Source organism: Volvox carteri (genome assembly GCF_000143455.1).
Source record: "Volvox carteri f. nagariensis unplaced genomic scaffold VOLCAscaffold_14, whole genome shotgun sequence".
Lineage (NCBI taxonomy): Eukaryota > Viridiplantae > Chlorophyta > Chlorophyceae > Chlamydomonadales > Volvocaceae > Volvox > Volvox carteri.
The window spans coordinates 634,322-650,624 of NW_003307557.1; the positions used below are offsets into that span (position 1 = coordinate 634,322).

The 16,303-nt window shown below is 53.3% G+C and overlaps 1 protein-coding gene across 1 annotated transcript in view; it reads right to left on the reverse strand.

The window, feature by feature from the left end:
* VOLCADRAFT_89774 (uncharacterized protein) overlaps positions 1–16,303 on the reverse strand; it is a gene marked incomplete at both ends in the record, with an annotated part of 23,358 nt that overhangs the window by 3,747 nt on the left and 3,308 nt on the right. Inside the window, 14 exons of the mRNA XM_002949442.1 lie at positions 1,917–2,016; positions 2,282–2,718; positions 2,851–3,173; positions 3,537–3,569; positions 6,312–6,350; positions 7,464–7,577; positions 9,041–9,044; positions 9,268–9,442; positions 13,335–13,433; positions 13,901–14,001; positions 14,216–14,218; positions 15,085–15,180; positions 15,482–15,685; positions 16,106–16,216. Coding sequence (XP_002949488.1) covers positions 1,917–2,016; positions 2,282–2,718; positions 2,851–3,173; positions 3,537–3,569; positions 6,312–6,350; positions 7,464–7,577; positions 9,041–9,044; positions 9,268–9,442; positions 13,335–13,433; positions 13,901–14,001; positions 14,216–14,218; positions 15,085–15,180; positions 15,482–15,685; positions 16,106–16,216 — 1,839 coding nt within the window. The remainder of the gene's footprint in view (positions 1–1,916; positions 2,017–2,281; positions 2,719–2,850; positions 3,174–3,536; positions 3,570–6,311; positions 6,351–7,463; positions 7,578–9,040; positions 9,045–9,267; positions 9,443–13,334; positions 13,434–13,900; positions 14,002–14,215; positions 14,219–15,084; positions 15,181–15,481; positions 15,686–16,105; positions 16,217–16,303) is intronic.

The window sequence follows — 16,303 nt, forward strand, 5'->3', positions numbered from 1 at the left end:
TAGCTGCTCCCAGGCGACTTGCAGCACACCCTTGGACACCGTGGCGCTCAGGTTGAGTCGGTGGTGGTGCGAGATTAGGGCAAAACCGTTGGTCTGCGGCCGTGCACAGCAGAGGTGTTCAGCTCTACAGAAGCTACAGTCATGGGTAGGAAAGGCTGGGGGGGGAGCATGAGAAGCTGAGTGGGGGTCATGGCTGGGGTTGTGACAATGAAGCAGGCGGGAAGTGAGCTGAGGGTCCACCCAAAGGCGCTGGGTCCTGGGACTGCAACCAAGGGGGGGTACATACTTTTTTCCGGAACACATGCTACATTTTTTGCCCGGCGACCCTAGGACCACCCACCCACTGTCATACATGCCCAAAACAGTCATTTTCACCCAGGAAAAGACCAGCATGATCTGCGCATTAAGACTTTTCAATATCCGTCACAAAAACTGCGGTGCAGCCAATCACAGCAGCAGCTGTGTGAGAACAGCCACCACCAGCATGTCCCCTGTTGGAAAACCCGCTCGGATGAAGGCCATACATATGGCCCAAGCGCAGCTTAGAAACGAGCACACAAAATCAATACGCACAGCAGGACCATCACAACTAAGGCAGCGTTGCAGAACCAGTTTCGGTAGACAAAGCGTGGCCGTCAACCCCGATGGGGAACCCTGAAGGGGAACCCTGAAGTTCCAAAAACAGCAAGCAGCATCATAACGAAGTCTAAGCGCCTGGACAAACGCAGGAGCCAGGAACATGCCTGACGTGCAACGCCAGAATATGCAGCCCATAAGCAGAGCTCCACACCAAAAGCTGACATGCCCGCAGCATTCACAAGTGTTGCAAGCAGGCATGCATGCAGGCCAGTAACCACAAGAGACAGGGATGCCAGTTTGCGTTCACACATTTGCCACATGTGATATGGGCTTTCCACGCTTCGAACATATGAAGGACGCTATGAAGTGGGAGCCTGAACGCCTGGCAAGGATGCTGGAACGCATATGGTCCCACCGCAACTCTATCGTTCCCTTTGGTCGTTAGTATACTTCATCACTTGTCTCGTTGGAAGTGCGAGGTAGGATGGTGCTTATAGGCGATTTGGCAGCCCTCGGCTCGTATTAGGGTGGTTTGCAGGTACGGGGAACACACCCACGACCATGTAACAACAACAACAACATTTGCCAGTAGTTCAGTGACATGATTGAGTTCACACCGACACACGGCTGCTGCTGTTCACAGCACCACCGCGTCAGCTGTGCTGCCAGCAATGTTGGCCCAGAAGCATGACACGCCACTGCTGAGGGCCTGGATGCCGCTTCATGTCTGCTATCCACACATCCATTTTCTTGCTCGCCTTCTTTAGCACGCACGTTACATGAACCCAGTTGTTACAACTGCCTAGGAAGATATATCGACATGTTCACAGCGACAATGAAGGTCCATGGCCCAGTGGCCCACCATGGCTCTTGCCGTACATGCAACAAGTGCCCACTCAGTCCTTGCACCCAATCTGTCCGGCGCGCCTATGACACATTGTCACACCGAAAGGAGACGTGTAAACAACTCTGGTTCACACGTGTTGTGTGGCGCCAAGAGGTGCTGGGAGACAAGGCCCCAGGCCTTAAGGGCCCCCCATCAACTATCCTCCCTAGCATCACAGCAGACTAGTGCAATCGATAGATCTCATCAAGGTGAAGCGATTGATGTCCATATTGGCATGTTTTAGCCACTGGTGACATTGTTTCGGGACCCCTTTGTTCCCGGACCCCCGGACCCACCACTCCACATGCTGCAGTACAACCAACTTTGGAGACCAATAACTTATGTATTCCTGGGTCCTTTTGCATTCTAAAAGCAGTTACAGAACGCCCTCGCCTAGCTGTAGTTCCCCCAGAAGTGCCTCCTACCCCCCCCTGCAACACCAATTGCTTACCGGGGTGGCAGCAATGTTGGCCCATAGCGTCGCCATGCCGCTGCCCGTGATGGCCCAGGCGACCCAGTGGGGGCTGTCCAGCAGGAGTTTCTTGAAGATGCTGCAGTACACACGACAGTTGAGGGAAGGAAAATGGTGCATGTGTCAGCTCCTTTGTGTCGTACGCCTGCTGTAGGCATGAGTGCAGACCTCTGCCCCTTGTGCAATATGCTTATGTCATACAATTGATTCTCGCAGCAATCTCCTCTTAGTGCCTTCTGCCCCCTCGTGTGAAGCTCCGCCTGGGCACGTTTCACTGGCCATTGCCCCTCATCCTCGCCCATGTGATCACACGACACGGTTAGGGAAACCTTGTGCTGATTTACCGCCGCATGAGCTGCACTTCGTCCATGTCCAGAGTTGAGCCGCGCGGCGAAAAGCCATCCCCCGAAAAGTCATCCCACATGCTCCGCTCAAGCAGGTAAAAGCTCTGCGCCTCGTCAATCAGCAGGAAGTTCAGGCGGTCCCGTGGCAGGCGCCACATGAAGTCCTGAATGGCGTCCACTACAGCACCAGCCGAGTTGTCGCTGGGTGCAGGCGTGCTGGCGGCAGCAGAGAGCTGCTGGTCGGCAGCGCTCCGCTTGAGTTTAATGAGGAATTCCTGAAGGAAGACACTGCTGCCGCTCCAGCGATCTAAGGTCAAGCACTTCACATGCAGGAAGTTGGGCTCTGAAAACACCGTGCCGGCATGCTGCCGGCCGCTGCTGTAGTAGGTGTTGGCCACAGCAGGCAGAACCTCCTTGAGCATGTAGGACTTGCCACTCTGCACAACAGGCACAAGATGGGTGCAAGATGGCTAGGTAAATGCGCATTCCTCTTGGTCGCTCAGCTGCGTATCACTCGACAGTGCACAAAGATGCATGCACCTGCATGTATCGCATCTATCACACCTAACCTTCTCACTCCAAACCATGTTGCATGTGGATGACGCAAGCTGCACAAGGAGCTCTCCAACCTTGGTCAGGCCCTTATATCCCACCTTGATCAGACCGTTGATGATCAGCGGTGGGATGGGTCTGCCATTACGGTGCTCATCCTCGACAAGGCCCAGCCACTTCTGCAGCTCATCTATCTGCCTGCCCTCGGGGTCCAGGAAGAACCTGCTGCTCACGCCAGCGCGTACAGCAGCTGCAGTGCTGTTGGTGTCCATGGGCTCAAAGAAGAACAGGTCCTGGTTCTGTGAGTCTCGCCGGAGCTGCAGCTTGCAAGCTGGCAGGCCTGCACAAGGATAGCCCATCATGCCCACAAGGTGCATACACATTAAACAGCCAGCCACTGTCGCCCAGTTGCAATGCATGCAGGATCACAACACAACGAAAGGAGGCAGGAACGAAGGGGTGCAGAGCAGCAGAGTGACGAAGCAACTTCAAGCTGAATCAAGCCATAAGTCACACCCCTCAGGCAGCAGGAGGTGTATGTCATGCAGAACACTGAACCGCCCCTTTATGGCGGGTAGAGAAAGTGTGTGCTCTCCCACAACCGAGCATCCATGCACTCAAGCCCAGTGCTGCAATGAAACGGGCACACCAAGCCCACAAAACCTGTTTCCCCCCCATCCCGTGTCAGGCACAGTCGGCTCACCTGCTGCAGCATTGCTGGTGCCAGAATCAGCACCTGCAGGCGGCAGGCCCACGGCAGGGCAAGCGGGATGGGTCACCGGAACACCAGTGCTGTACAACATGAGCAGCATTAAATCGTCAAACATAACGACAATGCAGTGCGTGCACACATCATAGACATGGTCGCCAGACAACGTGCAGGGTGGGCCACTATCACAATGGGTGTAGCAAGCTACATTTACCTTAGAATATCTTTAAGCTATTAAAGCTTAATCACAGTAACGGTACGGTCCCGTAGTTACAAATCATACTCGTTAACTGTACGAACTCACTTTCTGTTGCGCTATCACAACCTAGCGTACGACACCAAGACTCCAGGAATGGAGATGGCGGCAGGTGGGCCGCATTTAAGCCACCCAGGTGAAGTGCTTCGGCCAGACACTTATCGTATCACTATACCAGTGTTCGGATGTTCAAGACTCTGCTGTCACCGTTCTCGATGTATGTCTTCGAATTCCGACTTCCCGTATCTGTTCTCGCGCCTAATGCTGGGTCATCAATCGTGGACCAGACCCTCCGCTTCCGCTCAAACAGCTAAGGTAAGAGACGGCTGTTACAATGGGGCACACAGCTGCACGGCGGGGTGCGGGGTGCTGTACTTTTAACAGCTGGTGGTAAAGTGTCCACACAATGCTGATACGCAGTGGAGGGGGTTGTGTGTGATTCAAGCATCAGGGCATGCCGACCCAAGGTGCTTCAATAGTGCAAACAAAGACGGATGCACACTACAACAATTTCAACGTGAGCTTTGGTGTTGCACTGCTGCCGTAACAGTGGTTGGTGTTCAGCCGATGTCATGCTGTGTGAGGAACACTCTTCTGCCCGACCCCAACCAACCGCGTGCCAATCCATACCCTACAGCACCGTGAACATGCTCACCGGCAGCCGCAGGCAGCAAGCATGCAGGGGGAGCAAAGTAGAACGGATCCCAGTGAGACGGCAGCTTTATCCATGCCGTGAGCCGTGAGCGAAAAACAACCCCAACACGCTTTGAGTATTTACATTGGTCAGTCAGGCAGGCAGTCGCCATTCAGACACACTCAGCTGTGCCCATAGCAGCAAGGTAGATCCCCCACCATGACCAGCCTACTCTGCTGCAATCTTCACGGTAGCTCAATCGTTGTGTACATACTGAACCACCTCAGGATGTTTGAGCTTCTGCTTTTGCACAGGTCAAGTCGCCAACGAGGGGATTTTCACGCACATACTTGTTGTTTGACTGGCAACCAAGCAGGCCTTACCTGGTTACCAGCCGCCTTCCACCCGAAACCATGTAGATTGATGCTAAAATATCTTTCGAGTTTTTGCAAAAAAACTTAGGGATAATTGTGGGGCCCCTGAAGCCATGCTTCAAAAGGACTCAAACCCTTTTGGGTCACTCCAGGGTGCCTCAATTTCCTCTGTAGGGCAAAATGGAAAATTGTCTAATGAACTCTGTTTTCGGTTGGGAGTCATCGACTTGGGTTTCACTGATCTCTCTTTGGTCGGTGGTAAGCTCACAGTCGACACACAAGTGGCACTTATTACCACAGATATGAGACTCAGCATGGGAAATATATCTATTGACATGCAGAGCAAGTTTCCCTCTATAGGATTGAACTTCGAAAAAAAATTACCACTGTTTTAAATCCGATGTTTTAATACATTATCCAGCCGCCTGATGCAGGTACAGCTGCCTGGGTTTATCCCCCTGGTAACACATTACCACCCTCTTCTATCCAGATCCACCCAAAGAGAGGCTGCACCAGTATGTGTAGGAATTAATTCCCGGGGTTTTCTCTAGGTTATCATTATAAAGGAACCAGCCCCCCTTAAGAGGTCATACAGCCAGAAGGGCAAACAAGAGGCAGGATTAGGGCTGGGAATTACGGTTACGGTCCTTACGAAATTGCGCATTACACCGTAAGCAATTACGGTGACCCCCCAAAAACACAGTAAAATGACGGTCCTTACGGTGTAATGTAATTACGGTTACCAAAAGGTCCAAATTGCGGTCCGACGGCAAGCGTGCGAGCCAATACCGACGACCACACCTCGAAACATGCCATTTCGTCCCTTGGAGCTACGGGATAGTCTTAAAAAGCTTATTATACATTAACCTATGATTAAATTATCACAAAAGACAGCCAAAAAATGCTGAATGAGGCGAATACATTTCAACCGGAGCACCGCGCGCGCATTGAGGACTGCATCTGTTGTATGTCATCATGCCATATGGTAGATCCTCAACCAAGAATGATGCTCCTAATATATACGGGCCGAACGTGCGTAACAGTGTCAGCCTCCGTGTCAGCCCGCCTTTGGCTGGATGTCACCCATATCGCGGCTAAATACAAGCTTAGGTGCAAGTAACCCTGATAAAACTATGTAAAAAGGTATGAAATAAGCTTATATATCGTTATATAAAAAGGAAAGTAAGGATTTGGCTCCGACAACGAGGACCGTAAATCGTTACGGTCCAATTTGCCCCGGAACCCACCGTAAATTTCAGTATTTACGGCGTTGCGCATTACACCGTTAGCAATTACGGTCCATTTTATGGGATTACGGTGTTTTTCCCAGCCCTAGGCAGGATACATAGCTAGATAGGTGTGCAAAGTCATCCTTAAGTGCAGGTAGATAGGCAAGCCAGAGCCACAACATTGCCAAAGCTGTTAGCACTTCACTACCTAGTAAAAAAAATGAGGACACAAAGGATTCAGCTCCAAGAAGTAACATAAAAATGAGGCGAACTCACCAGAGCTGGGACCCGGTGGCGGGACAGTAGTTGCCGCAGCTGTAGATCAAGGAAAAACGAGGGTGCAGTATGCAGGTAGGTCATTTGTCACGAAATTGTAAAGAAACACACAGCTTACTATCGGTTCAGAAGACCATGACCATGCATGGTACGCAGTGCACCAAAGAAGCGTGTGGCATTCTCATCCAGAACCACTGTGGTAGATGTAAGAAGGGATCAGCTCCCCTGGCATCTCCCTGAGTACTCTTTGCCTGGTGTTACATTGGTGCGATTTTCTAGGAGGTGAGTACTCCCCGGATTGGATTTGGTTGAGAACATATCGCACACCAGGCAAGATGCAGCATACTCTTACCCCCAAAGGTGGATGCAGGGGTGGGTGAGAAGTATACCAGCCGAGTAAAAGCAAAGTCCTCCATCTCGGACGGGGACTGACGAAATCTCACAATAACAAACTAATTCACAATCCTACAGGATCTCAAACAACCCAAATCCTACGGGATATGCCCGGGGGCGCCCGAGAACGTTCACTCGAGGGGGGGAGGAATGTAAGAAGGGATCAGCTCCCCTGGCATCTTCCTGAGTACTCTTTGCCTGGTGTTACAGTAGAAGCCGTGGACTTGGCCGTTTAGCATGCACAAAGTCGAAAGGGCATGCAGCTACCAAAGCCACCAGAATCTTCGCTAACACAACCATGCTCATAGGTGCATATTAACGGCCAAAAGCTAATGCAGGTCGGTATATCAGGAAGACCACGTGCATCCTGGATTCCCGATATGTGGCGGGTGCAGGTAGAGGCAGCGCGGCTCGCATGTAGTAGCAATCTTTATGCAGCATTCTTAACACCTTAGGTAGCTTCACGCGCAAGTTTGCAAAGGCTATCTGCAAAACCTAGGTTTGGAACTCGCCACCAGCACCTCGGCGTGCTAGCGGGAAAGGGCGTGCGTCCTGTCTACTCTCAACCACAATGCCTAAGCATCGCAGCACAATTGAGGGACAATTCTCGCAGGGCTTGACGAGACACTCCTAACGCCCTATGCGTCCAATGGCACTCCTAACGGCCCCATGCGCAAATTTTACAAGTGCGTGCCTGCAGTGGCGGTTTACAGGATACGAGCCCAACAATGCTTAAGTACGCGATTGCATACAACGGACCTTGGATGGCGGCCTTTAGAGCCAAACGCTGTCGAAGAGTGAGGCCTGCTGCTTGTTCCGCGTTCAGCATGCGGAAAGCGCTGCTGACCTCGGCATCTACGTCAAAGCCTAAATCTGAAAGGGCAGCAACAATTGGCGAAATGGAACTAGCGTCCTCGCCCCTCACAGAAAGCAGGGCTTGCCGAATGGTCACCATGTCTAGGTAGACCCGGACCCTGTGTGCTTATTCGATTGTATTGGAGGTCACTGTTGCATTTCGGCGAGGCCTTCCTCCTGTCTTCACTGCGTTAAGTACGCTGGGTTAGTTGGACGTAAGGCCCAGTGCGTAGCTGATAGTCTAACTGTTTATCGACGGCCCGTGTCCTCAGGGCCGTCATTTATTGCGCGCATTCATCTGGTTAGGTTATCATGTTTTAGTTGTTCAGCGCGCGCTGATCAGCAAAACGGGTCCCGCGCCTCCGGCGCTACTTTACCGTTGTGCCTTCGGCTCGTCAGCGAGACCCATCGGGTAGAGTGCAGAGAATATAAAACACTAGCACCAAATTGGAGCGTTGGGAGATGGTTGAGTAATGTGGAATGGATGGAGATGCACTGAGGGAAAGGAAGGGGGCTTGGATGTTTTTTGGGCGGGGCCCCAGCGCGAAGCGCCCAGGGGGGCCCCGCTCTGTAGGATTGCCCATGTCCGGGTGGCCGTGTGTAACGGACCAAACATAATATCTCGCCCGGCTGAAACGCGTTATTGGTAATATATAGCATTCTCTGTTGCAAGGTATCTCGCCTGTAGCCAACAAAAATCGTATGAGCCAAAGTCACATCAACGCCTCTCGAGCTAAATTTAATCTCAAAAGGTGCCGCGTATCTCATAATTGAATTCTTAGATTACCGGCGTATGATAACTCGAACACCCACGGGCATTCCGACTGAAGTATGCAAGCTGTTCGTTTGTACAATTACTTCGGCCAATGGCAGTGTGCCGCGGCGGCTGTGGAGCGGATTGCTGAGGCCGCTGGCGCTTCGGGGATAAACTTCACGGACAGCATCGGAAAGTGCTGCGGGCTTTTGGGAAGTGTGTCGAGCTAGGCTTTGAGGGGGGGCGCCTAGGGCGCGTGAGCGCCCGAATGGGCAGGTCAATGCCTGAAGGGGCGCCATAGGCAGTGTGTACGGTGCTCTACGGCGCTACGGCGCTGTTTTCCGTGTGTGTTCGGGCTGCGGCACCAGACCGCAAAGCCAGCAGGCTGAAGGCTGGCAAGCTGCGATTGTGTCTCCTGAGCGTTGAGCATCCGGCCTGGACTGCGGACTTGGCGGCCGAGCCCCTGCTGTGTGCCGGCAACGGCACCTCTGACTCATACGTTTACGCCCAAGCAAGGGGCTGTCGGTGGCAGGTCGCGGACCTCCCGAATACGTGTAACGGCCAATGATTTTTAGCCGTGTCTGCTAGGTTCCAGAGAGACACCGTCTCTTCAGCAGGTTATGAGCCCCGGCTTCCTGCCTCCCGCGCTCTGACAAGCATAGCTCCCACAGCATCAGCACTGCTGCAACAAGCACAGCTCCCACCATGTTGGCACTACCCTAGCTACCGGCCTGTACGGATGTGTGTGTGTGTGTGTGTGTGTCAGGTGTGGGGCGCGGAATGGTGTAAAACAGGAGGGAACGTATTTTCCTATGGCAAAGCGCAGCGCGAGTAAATGATGCCATGCGATGCTTGGGAATGTATATGTTCATATTTGTGTTTGGGTGCAGGGGGAGGAAGCTAAGAGGAAATCCCCTAAGAGGAGGGAATCGCCAGCTACATAATCGCGCCCACCCCAGAAACTATGGGCACGATTATGTGGCTGGCGGGGCCCTGGCTGCTGTCCTGCCGTTCCGCGGCCTTGTCGATTGAGGTTGCGCGCCGGTAAACCATGTCGCAGTTTGGGACACGTCGTAGTTGGGGACTGACCTTGTGGATTTTAATAAGGTGGATTTTGGAATCGGTTCTCCTGGAGCGTGGAGCGTGTCAAAAGACCATTGTGGCACAGAGTGATGGAACGGAATAACGACCGTTCAACAACCGAACGCGAAGGTTAAATCCACGGTAATGCGTCTGCCATGGACACGAAGAGCGTTTGCATTCTCCTGAAGAAGGAAATTTATTTAGGAAATGGATTGCCTTTTCAAGGAATGAACAACTCACAAGCAATAAGGTTCTGGTTTAAAGCGCGAAACTCCTACCCATCTGGTATTTGTCCTATTCGAGATGGTCTTTCTATTCTGCAATGTTATGTGTAGGCCCTAACACAGTTTCGGGTGAGAGGATCGATGGCCAGCTGGAGGTGCCCGGTATGTTATCGTGAGCGCCTCTCATCAAAGTGGCGATACGCGGTCCTGCATTGTGGTCACCAATACTGTGAAGAGGTGCGTATGGCTTCGTTTTGAGATGGCTGTTGGTTTCGGATGAACGGTCTTCTTTGCCGAAGCGATGTGCAAGATACGGCCCCAGGCATACATTCCCGTCAAGTTTCACATCAACACCCTTATTCATGCAGCGGTACCAACTGCTGTGCCGTTGGCGCCTCGCAGTGTCTAGCGGAAATTGTCTGGCGACAACAGAGCGTTCGAAGGCCGGCATGCCCAATATGTCGCCAGCCCATGCTTCATTGCGGTCCAGTGTCCGACACCCCAGATGGTGGGCCTAGAGATGAAGCCAACGCAGCACCTTTACTTGCGGCACCACGCTGTGCAACTGGGGCATTGCCATCGAACCACGGACCGCACGGAGGACTTCCCGCCCCTGCCTACGATGTACTGCCCTTGCAGGTTGGCAGAGTCCGATTTGAGGTGTGTAAGGTGTGTATAGTCATTTGAAGGAATTGCTAGTACGCACTAAACAAGATCCAACTTGGAGGGAGGGAGGAAGGGATGTATGGAGGGAGGGAGGGAGGGAGGGAGGGAGGGAGGGAGGGAGGGCCCTAGGGCATACATTCGGCCGTAACCGATCGGTAGCCGATCCGGCCCAACCGATCGGTGGGATGGGGCCTTGGTAGGTTTACCGAGGAGTTACCTACCGGCCTTTACCCTACCCTGCCGATAGTTCACCCTACAGATAGGCTAGTAGCCTATCATGTTTTCGGGCGCAGACGGGGCCTGGAAACTGGGCTTGCCGTATAAGGCCCGCTTGGTCACCAGTCAAACAACAAGCTTAACCACCCTGTAACAACATCAACAAGCACAAATGTGCATTGCGGCTGTTTCGCGGCTGTATCGCAGACATTTTCATACATCTAAGCATATCCATATGCCACATAAAATAAAGTCAAACACCTGTTAATTCAGCCGTCCTAGCATATTACGATAGAATCCAGCTAAAATTACCCCGAAAACCGCTTCAGACAGTTTCGGGGTACCCGAAAACACTCTCCGGCTGACAGGAAATTTTTCGGGGAGGGCCCCGAAAGGTTGGTTATTCAGAGGGTTTCGGACACGACCGAAATTTTTGGGTGAAGAACCTCGGTGGCTACCCGTCCTACCAGTCGGTTACCTGCCGGGGCAAAACTCGGTTGACCGTAACGGAATGTAACGGAAAGTGCCCGGAACCATGCACAAGAAGTGCCTTGCCTTGTCTACACCTGCTGGTTCAGTGAAGCGGCCATATGGAAATGTAGTAGCTGGCCCAGCTGAAAAGGCCTCTCAAGATGCGGCTGGAGCGCTTAGCGTGTATTTGTAGACGATGTATGTGTGGCGTACTGTGTACCAGCGATTACACCACAATACTCTAGAGAAGCTTGTTCACCATGTTCGCGCGGAAATTCGCATCCTGAAAAAGCAACTAGAACAGGCAGGCGGCTGGCAGAGGTTAAGGCCTGGCTTCTGCTCCCGTCCGGGTTCAAATCCGCCTGCCGACCTCTCGGGGTGTTTGAGAGGTGATGTAATGGGAGGTGGCCCCCCATCTTGTGGACGGTGTAGGACGTGATAAAATCAACTCGCGAGCTGACCAGGAACTAAGTTGACGCGCCGTTGATCCGCTAGATTTGGTTGGATGCTGGTGGTGAGTTGCCGAACCCAACGAATACACTCTGAAGTCGGATGGGGTGAACGGATTAGGGTGCCCCTCTAGCAGGGGAGAGCGGGGAATTGCCTCGGGAAGGAGGCCACTGGTGAAGCTTAACCACCCTGTAACAACATCAACTAGAAATATAAAGGTTGGCTTTATAGAACCGGTTGTTATTTATTAGGGTTTTATTTTTATAGAATCTGCTGTTACGTATGCCGCTGCAAGCTGGGCGACAAGCTGCTGGTCGATGGCTGCTGGGAGGCAGTTGCTCCTCTGCATTTGTCGCCAAGTGTCGTTATGGAGATCGTTCGGATTATGTCCTTGCTTGTCACCAGCAGCCGGTAATAACCCTACCAAACCGGTAGTCGGTAACTGGTCGCTTCGGTACCTGGCCGTTAGGGGTAACCGACGTAACGAACTAACCATGGCTTCAAAGCTAACTATCCAGGAGGTTTTCCAACGTGGACCAGATTGCCCGACCCATTTCCGCTTTCCAAAACCAGCTCGCTGTTCAAACTGATTTCTCTAGTGCCGTGCAGCTAGCTGCGTTCCCAATGTTGCTTGTCTTTCTTCCCCCAAGACCCCTACGGCATCCTTTTTCATGTTCTGAAGGACCCATCGACTCCCGCGCGGACTGTCACCAAATTCCCTTTTCCCTTCAGCTCCGCCACAATCCCCTCAACACCCCATCAGCAGCAACAGCAGCGGAAACGAGCACACAAAGCCAGGAGAGCCGCATCCGGGACACCATATGTAAGCTGTTTAAGCTGGATCCATCCAGGTACGACACGCAGGACACGTACGGCATGTTTGCACGCACAATGGCGATGCAGTATATAACACACACGCACACTTTCAAAGACACATGGACGGCGGCGCAATCATGTAACTCAATGAAACCCTTGGCACTTGCTTGCGGGCCATGGGGGACACACACCGTCCTACGAAACCCAGCATGACTGCTCCCCCCTTTGCCTTGCCCCGCTCACACCTCTCTCTCTCTCCCCCTCACCCTCTCTGTTAATGGTTTAGATATCGGCACAGCATGATCAAGGCAGTTCACTCTCATGCATACATGCACTCTTTCTAGTCTTCCATCCCAACACAACCAACACAACCAACAGCGCAGGTTAAAGCTTGTGTGCCGGGGCCGATGTCTCGAAACGGAGGAGGAGCTTCAGCAAGCTGCTGCTAATCGAATGGCGGTTGCGGTGGTTGCGTCCAGGGAAGCCGTTGCAGAGACGACTGGTGGACCGCTAAGGCGGTAAGTTGACAGTTGACATCAGTTAAGGAAAAAGAAAGGACGTGGATGGTGCCACGACGTCTATTTTTGTCTCCTCCCTCAAATTAAAAAGTGTACATGTCGCACTTCACGTCGTACTGGCCTAGCAGCGTGACCACATGTCGACATGTGGATGCGATGTGGATGGAAATATCTTTGTCAGAGAGATTTTTTTGTCAGATCAGGTCAGAGGTCCGCAGACAAGCCCTCCTCCATGAATCTTTCCTCGCTTCCTCTTCCTCCGTTGTACGGTACTACATGCTTTACATGGCAGCGCATCTCGGTTGCTGCTACTGCTGCTGCTCCTGTGGCCGCTTCGAGCCGTCAACCAAGGACTGCTCGCCTCCCGCACGTTCATCTGGTGGTGGGTGAGCCGACGTTTCCCCGCCGCCACACGACGACTGGCTACGGCTCTGCAACACGTAAGGGACACGGTACGGCTGTTCCTGACATCACTCAACCCAGCCTCCAGCCTCCCCGTGCGGTTGCAGGCCACCTCCAATCTGCGCGACTCCGCTTCCCCTTCTTTTCCATCGTTGTCGTCGTCGTCCTAACTCACCCGTCGTCGTAGTACGAAGCTTGTCGTCCATGTACGGCGCCGGTACCGCAGTTGAGATTTTGGTGGAGAGGTCGGGGTGTTTGCCGGCGGTAGAAGGGTCTGTAGGACAGCCACACGTATAAATGTGTATAGGGAATGTTCGAGGACATACGTGTTCCGCTGGTGCTGATGTGCTGATGTCGCCGTAATGCTTGGTAGCTGGTTCTGGAGAAGTAGCGGCAGCAGTAATGGCGGCGGTGGCGATGTAATATCATCCCCAATCACAGTGACATGCAAGGTGTGGTGGTTTCTTTACGACCAAATTTGAAAGTGTATTAAAAAATTCAGAGCAGAGTATTGAGAAATTGAATGCTTTTATCCATACTGTTCTGAACATCTCCCCATAGGCACCGCGTCTTTCGGGCCCCATGTAACACAGAACCTTCCCTAATCGCTACAATGCCCATCCGCATTTCACCAGTCCTACCCGTAAAACGCTAATACCATCGTTTGCGTGTGTGTGTGTGTGGCGGTGGAGGGGAGCCCTAGGGAGGAATATTAAAACTAATCATACTTGACGGAGCCACCCGCCATTCAGGTATCGCCAAATCTGGTAGCAGCTGGCTGTACTGCACCCCATGATGATGGCCTCGCTGTCGATTCGAGTATCCACCCCCCAAACCGTCACCTGGTCATAATGATCAGATGAGGTGAGGACCGTCAAAGCACACATACACACACAAAAAACAAACACAAAAAACAAACACAGCACATACATCTCGTCCGCGGGAGAGAGAGCTCTTAGTCAGGCGGTCTTTCCGTTGGGGCTGAGCAACAGTCCCTCCCCTGCGGCCAGTGTCGTCAGGCCAGGTCAGATAGATACTTGTAACGTTCACACGCACCTCCTGCCGAAGAGAGAAAGACAAGAACAGTACAAAGACGTAACAAGAACGTACTACAGAACTAAAAAAGGTTAACAGAGGTCCCGCCACGGACACGCATACATAAGACACAATACACAGCGCGCGTGAATACACACAAGAGGGGCGGACTTAGTAACTCTGGCCCCGAAGACGCCACAATTAATAAGGCACTCTTTTTGAGAGTCGTCGTACCTGAACACCACCGCCAGCATAATTGGAGAATATCACACAAGGATGTCGACAACTAGCTCATGAAAAACCCCGTTGCCGTACACCACCGTACACCACCCCCGCACCCTTATTTCGTTACGGTGTTTTTCGGGGGGATTGAACCCCTATGGCCGATGACCCGTGGTCAGCGTCAGATGACCGATCAGATGGTGTTACTCGTACAAACCACCAACCACCAACCACCGCTTCTGCGCTCCATTGTGCGTTCCCGCCTCACTCCACGCGGTCACACACACACACGCAACCACAACCACACACTAAACCCCACTAAAACCCCACACACACGCACACGCACACACACGCCAGGCAAAACAAACCAGACAGTCGATAGTGGCGTTGCCCCGCCCTCCCCAATCCCACACCACCTTCACTCTCACGCCCCTCCAACCCCTCTCACTCCCCCACCCCAGGTTTGCAAACAAAGCCGCGCCTTGGGTTATGGGCGGGGTTAAGTGCCGTACACACAAGGTGGAGAGCACCAGGGGGGTTCGCAAACCTAGCGGGGGGGGGGGGCTATCGCTGCACCCCAACCCGACACATGCACATACATACCTACATGCACATACATACACACACACGCCGTGTCACTGGATGAACTTGTCAAACATCTCCCGCACCTCCCTCGGCAGCTCCTTGAACGCAAAGCCCTCCTCCCCAGCCCCCCGGAGAGACGAAAGGGCCGCCTGGAATCGTTTCTCGTCGTAGCTTGGGACCTGGAGTGTCATTGGGGGTATTGGGGTGTATTGGGGGCCCGGGGGGAATCATACGACGTCGCACATGATGCCAAGTCAAAAAAAGGGGAAAGCAAATGCCGGTGAGTGTTTAACGGTGAGGCACTTGGGGTAAGAGTAGTCACCGAAGCGCGCGACTCCACATTTCTAAGGCTAGTGGCCTACTGATTCTCACGGGCCTCCAGGCCTCCCCCTCTTTTCCTCCCCCCCATGTTCTTCCCTCCCCCCCTTCCTCACTCGTGGTTCGTCTTCCCCCCTCCCCCGCGCCCCCGCCCCGGCCCACCTGCACCCCCAGCAGCACACTGGACTCCCTGTTCCCCGAGCTGCGGTAGTGAAACAGGGTCACGTTCCACACGGGCGACACCACGTCCAGGAAGCGCCTCAGAGCCCCGGGACGCTCCGGGAACACCACCTGAAGGATCTTCTCGGCCTCGATACGACCCGTGTACGAGCGGCCGCGACCACCGGCCAGATGGCGCAGGTGGACCTGGGGGGGAGGGGGAGGGGGACGTGGCGAGTGGTCGTTGGTGAGTGAGCTGGGGTTAGGAAGTGAATGTATTGCGATGCGCAGATGAGGGCCCTGAGGGAGTTTGAATAGACGGAGGCTTGTAGGGGATAAGCGAGCGAGCGAGCGAGGGGGGGCGGGGGTTATTTATGAAAGAAAGTCCCCCCCCAGATGATATAAATGCTCCGTACACTCCATGCATGCATGCATACATACATACATACATGCAAACGCAAACCCTAAGAACCCTCCACCCCTTCTCGTTTTCTCCCCTTCCCTCCTTTTTTCCACTCCCCTTTTTCGGTCGCCCCCGCCCTACGTTCTGCTTATTGTACACTCTTTCCTTGTCATCAGATTCACTCGTTCACGTGGTTCGTTTCCCCTCCCCCCCCTGGGCCCCACCTGGGCCACCTCCAACCCGCTGATGTCTGTGGAGGTCATGTCGGCATCGTTCAGTCTCTTCAGCAGTGCATCGAGCTGGTCGGAGGAGCGAATACCCACACCCCACAACACCTGGTGGTGAGATGTACGACACGGGGGGGAAGAAGAACCCCCCGGAAGGGGTGGGGCAGATGGGGAATGGGCGGAGGGAGGAGGGGA